Genomic DNA, 13,407 nt, shown 5'->3' on the forward strand with positions numbered 1-13,407 from the left:
AGTATATGACAAATCAACTATGAATCCCTAGAGTAACAGCTTGGTAGAGGGGGAAAAGGTTTTGAGGGGCAATCTTGTATGAAGGGGGAAAGAGCAAACAACAAAAATGGAGAGGGATATAGAGAAGGGTTGGTGTGATTTTCAAGTGACGGCAGCCAAGCCTCTTCCAGAGCTGCATCAGTCGCCATCCTCCTTTCCTTCCCTGCCCGGGGCTTGCTTGTGGAAGTTTGTGCTAGATATCAAGGTAGTTACATATTCTAACAAATATATATGATTTAAAACACATAAGGGGCCAGGTGCAGTGGCTCACGCCTGTAATCCAAGCACTTTGGGAGGCCGAGGTGGGCGGATCACCTGAGGTCAGGAGTTCGAGACCAGCCTGGCCAACGTGGTGAAACCCCGTCTCTACTAAAAATACAAAAATTAGCCGGGCGTCATGGTGGACGTCTGTAATCCCACCTACTCCGGAGGCTGAGGCAGAAGAATTGTTTGAACCTGGGAGGTGGAGGCTGCAGTGAGCCAAGATTCTGCCACTGCACTCTAGCCTAGGAGACTCTGTCTCAAACAAGCAAATAAACAAAAGACAAACCATGTAAAGGATGAAATTATTCTACCACTGAACGCTTTAAAACTGTGCAACCCTTATCCCCTTGTAGGTCAAAGGTAAGTTAAAACCATTAAAACAAAGTTGCTCCTTAAACGGGATAACTCACAATCAGCTATAATTACAGGCCGCGCAGTTTCTTACCTGCTGTTTATTGCCTTTTCTTGTTAACATGACAAACGGCATTGTGTCTGCAGACTCGGCCTCTCCTTCCCCACCTCCCAGTGGGGGCCCTTTCCTCAGCTGGCTTTTGAGATGCAAAGGAATGGCAACATCTAGTTGGTGTACTTTAACAGATTCACCACTTCGTTGCTAAAAGAAATTAAAAAGGACATAATAAACACTCCAAGATATATAAGGATGTATGTCAATATAAATTGCAAACTCATTCAATGCTGTATTTCTTAAAACAAAACAATCATAAGAACCGTAACAGTCAACAATCACAACCACCATAATACTCTTTCTGAACCGTGGATAAATCTAGGGAGTATTTCTCCCTCCACCTAACACCTCTGCCTACGACATGGAAGGAACTATGGGACTTGGCTGCTGTTGACTGCTCCAGCCTCTCCCAAACACGCAGTGCTGCGGGTTCTACCAAATCCCCCTGCTCCTCAAATAACCACACCCTTCTATTCATCCTCCTAGACCACATCTTCCTTCATAATCCCAGGCAGCATGGGCTCATCACTGCATCCCTTTCTCCAGGGCTCCCCAGCAGGGCGTTACCCACAGCAGGCACTCAGGGAGTACTGAAGAATGAATGGAATCTATGACCATTCGGATTAATTCCTTGGTTGGCAATATCAATTATTTTTAACATTTACAATGAACTTTCCAATTAATTAAATGAACCTTCACTGAAGACTTGCCATATGTTACAGGCTTGGAGATAGTAATGTTAAAAATACTTAGCCACTACCCTCAAAGAGCTCAATAAGCTTGTTAAGACAGATGCAGAAACAATTATGATGACACATCATAGGTGTATAACACCTGTGGAGGAGATTAAGTGACTACCTGTACCCCTGGCTGGCAGTGGTTTCGTGCCTTTCACGAAAGGCCGAATAGAAATGGCACATTTGAGAACGTTAAAGATTTCATCGACTTCTTCCAAGCAAATGGTAAAAGAGCAGTTTGGGGGATGTGGAGGGAATCCAGGCAGGGGAAGAACAGGTGCAAAGCAAGGACATGAACCAGCATGGTGCACTTAGGGAACTGCAAACACAGGACTGATGAATGAGCAGCAAAGACGGAAGAGCTGAATATTCCACGAAGCTAGGCAGGTCATGCTGAAAGGCCCTCAATGTCTTGGAAACTGCTCTACCACCATTTAAACAGTCTTCTGATACAGGCCCCATATATTCAAGAGACTTGTAAATCAAGTAAAATCCTGTTTTATTGTTTTTTAAGCTCCAGTTTATTATAATCTGCTTGAAGTCTTCCCAGGTTTGTAAGATTTATAGACTTTTTCCTTAAAATTCAAAAGGATCACAATAGACAAATCTTGATTTTTCTCCCTGATTATAACATTAACATATTCTCTTCATAAAATATTTAAATACAAAAATGTATTGGTAAGTATGTCCATACTAACTCCTCCAGCTACTTCCCTCTGCCCCAACCCCAAGATGCAACAACAACTATTAACAATGAAGTATGTTCTTTCAGATTTTTTCTTGCATATACGAACAATATATACATATAAACACAAGCAACCACTATGCATACTGTTGTATACTCAACATACATTTTTTTTTTCTGTTTAAGCCTATATCTTGGTTATCTTTTTCTTGGAGTATATACAGAGCTAATTACATCGATATGCCCTTATTATTTAATTGATTATTGACAGACAACCAAGACTTTTTTTTTAATGCTCCTTCCCACACATGGAAGGACTTTCTTTCCTATCACAATGTGATATCTTTGTATATTTAGCTTTATAAAGAGAATAAGTAGGGGTAAATTTTTAGATCAACTGGCAAGCCCATTCGACAGGTTTACTGAATTTCCCTCTAAAAAAGCTGGACTGATGGACATTTACAAATACGTTTACTCAAACAAAACCACACTGGGTATTATCACTTAGTAAACCTCAATACCTAATGGTCTGATGAGTGAAAAGGCTCATCTGAATTTGCACACTATTTTATTACTCATGAACTTTGGCATGATTTTGCCATTACCTTTCACACAATTAAAAAAAAAAACTAGATCTTTTATCATTTCTCATTGGTTTGCTATAGAAGTATTAGGCCTTTGTGTAGACTATAAATGTTTTCTTTCAGTCATTTCTTCAAGTTTCTCATAGCATCTTGTGCTAGAAGGCAACACAGTAAAATAGTTGAGAACAGACTCCCATACCTCTTAGCCATGTGGCCATAAGCAAGTTTCTTTTCTTTTTTTTTTTTTTGGAGACGGAGTCTCACTCTGTCCCCCAGGCAGAGAGACTGTGCAGTGGAAAAATCTCGGCTTACTGCAACCTCCACCTCCTGGGTTCAAGTGATTCTCCAGCCTCAGCCTCCCAAGCAGCTGGGACTACAGGCATCCGCCACCACGCCCAGATAATTTTTTGTACTTTTAGTGGAGACAGGGTTTCATTGTGTTAGTCACGATGGTCTGGATCTCCTGACCGTGTGATCTGCCCATCTTAGCCTCCCAAAGTGCTGGGATTACAGGTGTGAGCCACCGCACCTGGCCAGCAAGCTTCTTGTCTTTCCAAGCCTCTGTTTCTTTAGCTAAAGCAAAGGAATACTAACAGTACCTGACAGCACTGTGCAAAGAATAGATGTAAGGTGCTTGATGCAGGGCCCAACAGTCTTCAAAATTATGGGAGTGTTTGATAGATTTGCAATTAATTCTGGTGTGGAAATAAAACGGAAAGTCAACTTTATTTCTGTTTATTATCTGTTTTCCCTTTACCGATTTGCAATGTTATCTTCATCATATTATTAAACAGTCATGTTTTGGGTCTATTTTGTATTCTCCTCCGTTTCATTAATCTGTTCCTGTATCAAACTATTATTGTCAGTTTAAAACGTTTTATCTTTTTTTTTTTGAGATGAAGTCTCGCTCTTGTCCCCAGTGGCACGATCTCGGCTCACTGCAACCTCCTCCTCCCAGGTTCAAGCAATTCTCCTCCTCAGCCTCCCGAGCAGCAGGGATTACAGGTGTCCGCCACCAAGCCCAGCTAATTTTTTTTTTTTTGTATTTTTAGTAGACACAGGGTTTCACCATGTTGGTCAGGCTGGTCTTGAACTCCTGACCTCATCTGATCTGCCCGCCTCGGCCTCTCAAAGCGCTGGGATTACAGGTGTGAGCCACCACACCCGGCCATATTTTCATATCTTGTAGAGCATTTTACTGATTTCCCAAAAATCTATTAGCATTCTCTATTTTGCTTATTCTTACAGATGTTTTAAGAAATAATTTTAAATTTATTCTGCATTGATCTCCCTGCTCTTCTCTTTCCCCTGCAAAACCAAAACATCTTCCTGGTGTGATATAATTAGGATTACACTAAGTTTAAGGGCTTGATTTATGGAAAACTAGTATCTCTAGGATACTGCATCTTCCTGTGACAATTTTATCAAAACAAAGAGATATTGTACAGTTGTTCAGTATTTTGATAATGCTTAAAAACTAGGGCCTAGTATAGGATTAAGTTTTTCTCCAGCACAAAAAGCACATCTCCTGCAAAAATGTGAATCCAAACTTCCCTCCTTGATTATATCTTCCCATCCTTCCAGCTTGCTTCTTCAAGAACCGTTAATAAGCAAAAATTATTGGACCATATCAAAAACTTCTATTCCTTTGACTTCATCAGCTTTTCTACCTTATTTCTAAATGTTATGGTTCTTCAGGGCTCAATTCTGACCCTGCTTCTCTTCTATCTCCACACTTTACACCAGGGATGAATCATTTGTTGCAATGCTTTAAATATACTCTACCAGTCACATTTCTGTTTTCACTCCACATATCCCTCTGATCTCCATACATTTCCATTTTGACACCTCAAAGGCTTCTCAAGTGTAACATGGGCGAAGGGAAACTTCTGCTCATTGATCCCTTGTTTCCTGTCCCAGAGATTAGCCAGTGGCCCAATCTGGAAAACCAGCTATCATCTTTGATGCCTCGCCCCCTACACACCCATATCCAATCCAGCAACAAATAAGCCAGGTCGTTCTACCCCTGAATAGCTGAAATCCAGACTTCTCTCCATGTGTCTTGCCATATGCTAGACAGCTGACCATCACCTCTCACCTGACTCACTACAACAGCCTTCTGTCCAGGCTCCCTGCATTTAGTCTTGCCCTGTTGGGTACCTCTACCCTCCCACATAGGATCGTGCCCCGCCCTCCATTAGTGCCGGCCTTCTTTTAGTTTTTTAAACACAGGTTCTTTTCTCCCTCAAGACTTTTGACACACTGTTCCCATCTTCCCTTAAATTTTCACCTGGATGGATGGCTCCACTTTACTTGCCCTGTTTGAAATTCATGACCTCAGAGACGTCTTCCCCATTATCCTATCTAGGAATGCCCTTCCCTTAATCTCTACCAAAGCATTCTGCTCTTAGCATTCATCACAATTTGAAATGATGTATTTGTTTAGTTGTTAAATATCTACCTTCTGTTAGAACAGGAACCACGTCAGTTGCATTTACCACTTTATACTTAGCCTGATGCACACTGTGAGGTACACAGTAGGTACCCAATAAACATATCTGCTCAAGAAATGAGTGGCTGAGTAAATGGCTACTGATTCATATAAGATGGGAAGTTTCTCAGAGAAGTGAACCATTCTCTCCTCCAAGGGATTATAATGATTATGTTTTATTTGATTGCTTGGGCTCCTAAATAAAATAAATGTAAGATTTATTTCATAAATTAGGAGCTTTCTGGATATACAAACACATGTTATTTTAATATTTAAAGAAAGAAGATCACCTAAGACACCTATAACACTAATTTGTACTTGATCATACCTTTGGCTGTAGCAGCATCAAGGAAAGTAAAATCCAATATTTCAACTCTAAAGGACTGCTCCATGAGCATATAAAGATTCCATAATATCTTCTACCTTTAAAAAAAAAAACCCTGTCTTTTAACTCTATGACCTTCTCTAGCTACCTCCCCGTTTCTCTTCCCTTTCTGGCAAAACTCCTCAAGACTTATCTATATCCAGTATCTTCACTCCCTCCCTTCCCATTCTCCACCAAACCCACCCCAACGGGGCCTGCGTCCTGCCATTTGAACAAACCCACTCGTCAAGTCACCAAAGGGTTAACATCAAGTACATATAGGGCTGAAGTAAGCTGTCTAAGATTTTACCTCTAACTCTAGAAAAATATAGTTACTTGAAATTACTGTGGCATTCAAAAAACTGCTAGATGGTGTTTTTTAGAAAATCCAGTTTATTAATGTTATGAATACATTAAACAACTAGTATTTCTTTAAACATTAAATAACAAACATTTTTCCATTAACATAGAAGCTATTCAACTAATAAATGTAAGAATTTACTAAATTAAATGATCCCAAATGTCTATCTTATGCACAGTTTGGCTTCCAAACAAACCGCAAGAAAGAAGTCTTAGAAATATGAGTTAATAGGCTGGGCATGGTGGCTCACGTGGTAATCCCGGCACTTTGGGAGGCTGAGGCAGGTGGATTACCTGAGAGGTCTGGAGGTCGAGACCAGCCCGGCCAACATGGTAAAACCCCGTCTCTACTAAAATACAAAACTTAGCCCAGGGTAGTGGCACATGCCTGTAATCCCACCTACTAGGGGAGGCTGAGGCACAAGAATTGCTTGAACCCAGGAGGTGGAGGTTGCAGTGAGCTAAGATCGTGCCATTGCACTCCAGCAACAGAGTGAGACTCCGTCTCAAGAAAGAAAAAGAAAAGAAATACGATTTAAGAAATAAAGGCAAAGACTGGCATAATGAAATTATTCTGTTCCAAATCTTGTGTGTGTTGCATTTTCACCGACTCTACCTCATGCAAATCAGGATGTGGGATGCAAGAAGGACAAGCAGCTAGCTGCAAGCTGTCTACACATGATCTAGCAAAAGCTGCTGCAGAAGAGACACTTAGATAGAAGAGGCCTTCACATGAACCAGAATATAATGGGCTGCAATGTTTTGTATTGAGAAGAGTCTTTGGAACAAACAACATTTAATACCTGTAGATTTTCTAGCATCATTTTATCCAGAGCTTGAATGAAGTCCTCATCTTCTACACAAGGTACATGCTTAAGTCCACCGCCTTTAATCATTACCTCCTTATTAAAACAAAACAACAAAATCAGACCAGAAATTTTAACTGTAATGTTTTCTAGGGCAAAGCCTTTTAGTATTGATAACTTGCTCAACATAACTCAAGGAGTAAAGCGAGTAAAATATCTAACATTATTCAATGTTAAAAGAATTTAAAGAAAATGGTTAGGAAAACAAATTGAAAATGAATTTCTAAACAAACATTTTTCATAATCAAAAGAAACAAAAGTTTAGTGACTAAAATTTGAATACTATAAAAATGTTGCACAATTTCAAAAAGTAAACTTTTCAGCCATACATACAGTATTCTCTTCATCAGTTTCATTTTCCTTATTGGAATCTGTAAGGTAATCTGTATTCTCTTCCTCCTCTTCTTCTCCCTCATCATCATCATTATCAGAACCCTCCTGAAATTATTGAATATTAGAAGATTAAAGCACTTTGAGAAGTTAATCATATTTTACATGCCTTAAAAAGATTTCAAAACTTCTGTATAATTGTTTACTATTCTCAAGCTTTAGCTCTTTATGTAATTGGCTTCCAGTGGGAGGGCAAAGTCAGCTAGCAACATTCAAGACAAATTGGTAGTTGAAAACCCATCTTACTGCCTTCAACTGATCTAACAATACAGAGATCTACTGTAGAAGCTCTCCCTTGAATTCCACAATGAAGAAGTTTCCTGAGCCTTTTGTGTTCTCCTCCTGAAACTAATCTGGAGACGCTGAATGTCTCACAGTAGTTCTTTAATACCCATCTAACTGCAACGGAAACCAACGAAAGTTCAAATGTAACAGTATTACGAGGTGAAAGCAATGATACAGCAATACCTTTCATAAAGCACTTCGGTTTGGAAGGTATTCTCATACACTTCATTTTGTTTGCTCTACCCAAGTCTGAGGATGCAAGGACAAGCTTTATTGTTCCTATTTTACACATGAAAAAACTGAGACTCAGGAAAGTTAAGTGACTTGCCCAAGGGCACACTGCTATTAAGCAGAAGACTTGGCCGTTCAGCTCCCCTAACTGGTGGTTTTCAAAGACTACTTCACCCCATTATCACAGTCAGTCCCTGCCTCCATCCACTTCGATCAGCTGAAATTTCTTGTCAAACAGAAGATGGGGCAGAGTTCAGATAGATTTTCAAAGGGCACAAAGCACAGAGTGGAGCTTCGTTTGCCCCTCCACCCCAGTATCACAAGTCACCCCCAACATGGTTCCTTAAGAGTTAAAAAAAAAAAAAAAACCCACTAAACCCAGCTGCTTCTCACTGTGCAAAGATGGCTGAAAAATAATTCCTGAAACAAATGACTTAAATGTGTTATCTTTAGTGTATGGAGCAATTAATTCCAAAACCATAACACTGTATAGACAGCTGAAGATTTTGAGTTCCTAAAATGAAAACGTTTCAAAAATGGATACCAACGGCGGGCGCCATGACTCACACCTATAATCCCAACACTTTGGAAGACCGAGGTCAGGGGATCACTTGTCAGGAGTTCAAGACCAGCCTGGCCAACATGGCGAAACCTCATCTCTACTAAAAATACAAAAATTGGCCAGACATGGTGGCAGGCACCTGTAATCCCAGCTACTCAGGAGTCTGAGGCAGGAGAATCACTGGAACCTGGGAGGCAGAGACTGCAGTGAGCCAAGGTTGCACCACTGCACTCCAGCCTGGTCGACAAAGCGAGACTCCATTCCCCACTCAAAAAGAAAATGTACATCAATACATTACCTTTTCCCCCCCAAATGCATTAATGTTTTCTGAATTAATTTTATAATTCAAAATTAAATTTGCAATAGAGGTGCTCTTAAATTTGCTCTTGAAAAAATGAATCCTTTCTTAACATTTAAAAGACACTTCCCATTCAAAAACTAAGCTAAAATACATTAACTTTTTCCCTCTCTCCATCCTTTATGCTTCATATTATTCAGGGAATGGAGCATGCATTAATTTTTCAAATTAAGATTTTGAACAAGAATTTCATTTGTCCTAATCCCACTGTACACTGATATAACAATGGGTGGAATTAAGAAGTGCTCGCCAATGAGCCACAAAACCTAAGGAGGCTAGGGAAAGCAAGAGGAACAGCGTAGCAAAAGGCGAACTGCCTGAGTTCAAATACCGGCTCTGCCACCACCTGCTCTATGATCTTGGGAAAATTATTCAACCTATCTGTGCCTTCATTTCCCACCTACTGCAAGGGTAGTATGAGAAATGGTAATACAAATACAGCGCTTAGGGCAGTAACCATGAATAATAATTGCTCAGTAAATAACTATTATTGCTATTATAAGAATGAATCTTGTACTTTCTGTTGATAAATTACACAATGCTAAAGAATACTGGAGTTGTCACAGAAGAACATTTAATTGAAACAGTTATCTTTAACTTAGATAGCTGATATTTAAGAGAAAATATTCTGGTTGTCAGGTGCTAAGAGTCACCCCCACTCTTCAAAAGGTCAAATAGAACCTTGAACAGCTGAGGACCAAGATAAAAATAGAACACAGCATTTGTTTTGAAGAGCTGAATTATAACCCTTCTGTCTCAAAGTAAATAACTGTAGAATATCCATTGCTCTTATCACTTCATAATCAATGCATCTTCTTTCTTTAATAAATTTCTCCTCCTTATGTTTGGAAAACGGTCATGGGAAACTGGTCTTGGGGTGAAAGGAGAAGTGAACTATTCCAACCTCATTTCTCACAAAGTGAACCACAGTCCCAGTTCACTTCCACACACAAGCACATGGAACCTCCCTCTGCACGTTTTGTTTGTATTTTTATGCAGCAAACACCCATGTATCCAGTGCACTATGCATTCTCCAACTGGAAAAGTAAGTAATGGTTACAAATGATATAACTATCAAAAGTATAAAGTTCATGTTTAAAAAGGAGAAAATGCATTTAGAGGAGGAAACATATCAGAACAATTCAAATGAGAAATTAATAAGAAAATGAGTGCTCCTTAATGCCATATTTACCAAGGATGCTGGATTTATTAGATACTGCTCATGTAATTAGTACAGTAGCCAAATCCAAGACAACCATAAGATTAGTCTGAAAATATGAAATGGAAATACTTTCTCATTTCCCTTTGTTGTTATAAAATACTTAATAAGTCAACTTGAATTCTATTACTGAATGTTTCTATTACAACCTCATTTTGAAAACAAAGCAATATAATGCCCATCTAGTACACTGAAGCCAATTAAAGAAACATATTCCAGTTCTAAATTTTTACTAATTTATTTATATCTAAGGAAGTTCTAAGGTTGTAAAGAAAAAGTGGTAGCAAATAACATAAATACTTAATGGTGCATTTCCACTGCCTATAAATACTAGCCAATTAGGAAAACCGTACATTATTGCCTATCTTTTCACAACCAATCCTTTTTAACTAACAGCAAAGCCATTTGTTATGCAATTAAAGCATTCCAAATATTCAATAAGTTACAAAGCTTTAGGGCTGAAGGAAACACAGACTTATGGATTTTTACATCTGACCGCAGAAACCTTTAATCACCTTAAATTATGAGTCCTTTCTCTTTAATTCTAAATAAAGCTTTTTAAAAATCCAGTTTGCCAATCTATCTTATGAATGTTATAAACAATTAACATTCCTTTAAATATTAAACCCACATTCTCAAAATATTTACATCCCATTTACTCAAATAAAAACTTTAAAACTGAAATTAAACTTCCCCAAAACACTTAAGTATTGACTGCAAATTTAAACTTTTTTCAATATTTAATTAAAATAATACTTCCAGTGAAAAACTGCTAATTTCATGACTTACATTTTAATTTCATCAGTATTCTATTCGTATCTTACTAAATCTAACTTTTTAAATTCTCATTTTTTTCTTCTATACCCGTAACCCATTCCCCAATCTACGAGATTATATAAAGCAAATCCCAGATATCCTTTTATTTTGTTTGACTTTTTAAAAAAAAATTTAAAGAAACAGGGTCTCACTATGTTGCCCAGGCTGGACATGAATTCCTGGGCTCAAGCAATCCTCCTACCTCAGCCACCTGAGTAACTGGGACTACAGATGTGCACAGTTTCATGGAACTTTTAAATGTAAGTGAGTTTGGAAGAAAAAACTGAAGAATCATGGGTCAAACATGGTGGCTCACGCCTGTAATCCAAGTGTTTTAGAAGGCCAAGGTGGGGGGATCACTTGAGGCCAGGAGTTCGAGGCCAACTTGGCCAACATGGTGAAACCCCGTCTCTACTAAAAATACAAAAATTAGCTGGGCTTGGTGTCACACACCTAAAATCCTAGCTACTTGGGAAGCTGATGCACAAGAATTGCTCGAACCCAGGAGGTGGAGACTATGGTGAGCAGAGATCATCCCACTGCACTCCAGCCTGGGTGACAGTGAAGACTGTATCAAACAACATCGACAAAACCGAAAGAATTAAAACTGCTAGTTTTAATCATACAGAAATGACATTTTGCTAAGTCAGAAACAGTACAAGAGCAATTTCATATGGTTTAGCTTAATAGAGTCATAGATACAAAAAGGGTGTATCAATTACTATGGTATATGTTGAATTTCGGATTTCATATAACCATGAGATCTGGGAAAAATAAAGCAAAGCTCATTAATATCTAGCCAGTAATTTTGCTTTGAAGAGCATAAAATCCACTGACTTTTAAAAAGTCCATAATCAACAGCGAGATTACAATACACAAGAAGTGGGGTGCAATGGCCCACACCTGTAATCCCAGTTCTTTGAAAGGCTGAGGGAGGAGGATTGCTTGAGCCCAGGAGTTTGAGACTAGCCTGGGCAATAGAGCAAGATCCTCATCTCTACAAAAAAAAAAAATAATAATAATTAGCTGGGCGTGGTAGCACGTCCATGCAATCTCAGCTACTCAGGAGGCTGAGGTGGGAGGATCGCTTGAGCCCAAGAGGTTGAGGCTGCAGTGAGCTATGATCACACCACTGCACTCCAGCCTTGGCAACAGAGAGAAACCCTGTCTCAAAAAAAAAACAAAAAAAAAGACATGTGGAGATCAAACAATTTTTTTCTTTAAATTGCTTATTAAATAAAAATGCTATGATCAGTATTTTATAACTTTCTTTAAAAACTTTTAACGTGGCCGGGCGCGGTGGCTCACGCCTGTAATCCCAGCACTTTGGGAGGCCGAGGCGGGCGGATCACAAGGTCAGGAGATCAAGACCACAGTGAAACCCCATCTCTACTAAAAATACAAAAAATTAGCCAGGCGCGGTGGTGGGTGCCTGTAGTCCCAGCTACTCAGGAGGCTGAGGCAGGAGAATGACGTGAACCCGGGAGGCGGAGCTTACAGTGAGCTGAGATCGCGCCACTGCACTTCCAGCCTGGGGGACAGAGCAAGACTCCATCTCAAAAAAAAAACTTTCAGTTAAACAAGGGGTTTTATGATAGAAATATACTACTAGTTACATTTACTATCATAAAACTAAATAAGAGATCAGGTGCAGTGGCTCACGCCTGTAATCCCAGCACTCTGGGGGGCTGTGAGGGGCGGATCACTTGAAGTCAGGGGTTCAAGACCAGCCTGGCCAACATGGTGAAACCCCATCTCTACTAAAAATACAAAAAGTAGCTGGGCGTGGTGGCAGGTACCTGTTATCTCAGCTACTCGGGAGACTGAGGCAGGAGAATGACTTGAACCCAAGAGGCAGAGGTCGCAGTGAGCCAAGATTGTGCCACAGGACTCCAATTTGGGCGACAGAGCAAGACTCTGTCTCAAAAAAAAAAAAAAAAAAGAAAAAAGAGAAAACAAAAAACAACAACTAAGGAGGAGGTCTTATGTATTAAAAAAATTTTGGCTCATATAATCAAAATACTCTTTTTTTTTTTTTTTTTTGGAGATGGAGTCTCGCTCTGTCACCCAGGCTGGAGTGCAGTGGCCGGATCTCGGCTCACTGCAAGCTCCGCCTCCCGGGTTCAGGCCATTCTCCTGCCTCAGCCTCCAGAGTAGCTGGGACTACAGGCGCCCGCCACCACGCCCGGCTAATTTTTTGTATTTTTAGTAGAGACGGGGTTTCACCGTGTTAGCCAGGATGGTCTCGATCTCCTGACCTCGTGATCCGCCCGTCTCGGCCTCCCAAAGTGCCGGGATTACAGGCTTGAGCCACCGTGCCCGGCCCAAAATACTCTTATACAAATATACTCTATGTTGCTATATATAAAAATCATCACCTCTTCTTCTGGCTCATTTACTTCACTTTCATTTCCAGATTGTTCTTCTGTTTCAGCTCCCCCTTCTTCTTCTTCTTCATCCTCTTCAAGATTTTCTCCTTCTGTCATAGAATCTTTTGAATCTTTGTCATTTACTAGGCCTTGAAATGAGAAGGTGGAAATGGAAAATACATTAAAAATAGATACAGGCCAGTTTTCTATACTACACCAATTCATGTAAAAGTATGCATTAATAATTCAACAGCCATTTTCTCAGAACAAACGTAAAAGAATTAAAAACTGCGGTGAGAGACATTTTAAAAACTAAATGTG

The 13,407-nt window shown here is 39.6% G+C and overlaps 1 protein-coding gene across 2 annotated transcripts in view; it reads right to left on the reverse strand.

Annotated features, from left to right (window-relative positions):
* Window positions 1-13,407, reverse strand: part of UPF2 (UPF2 regulator of nonsense mediated mRNA decay) — a 126,673-nt gene that overhangs the window by 22,577 nt on the left and 90,689 nt on the right. For both annotated transcript variants that reach the window (XM_008002258.3, XM_008002259.3), the window contains exons 16-19: window positions 13,096-13,235; window positions 7,190-7,294; window positions 6,794-6,892; window positions 749-916 (exon numbers count right to left, since the gene is read on the reverse strand). In XM_008002258.3, the coding sequence (XP_008000449.1) occupies window positions 749-916; window positions 6,794-6,892; window positions 7,190-7,294; window positions 13,096-13,235 (512 nt within the window). The remainder of the gene's footprint in view (window positions 1-748; window positions 917-6,793; window positions 6,893-7,189; window positions 7,295-13,095; window positions 13,236-13,407) is intronic.

Source organism: Chlorocebus sabaeus, chromosome 9 (assembly GCF_047675955.1).
Source record: "Chlorocebus sabaeus isolate Y175 chromosome 9, mChlSab1.0.hap1, whole genome shotgun sequence".
Lineage (NCBI taxonomy): Eukaryota > Metazoa > Chordata > Mammalia > Primates > Cercopithecidae > Chlorocebus > Chlorocebus sabaeus.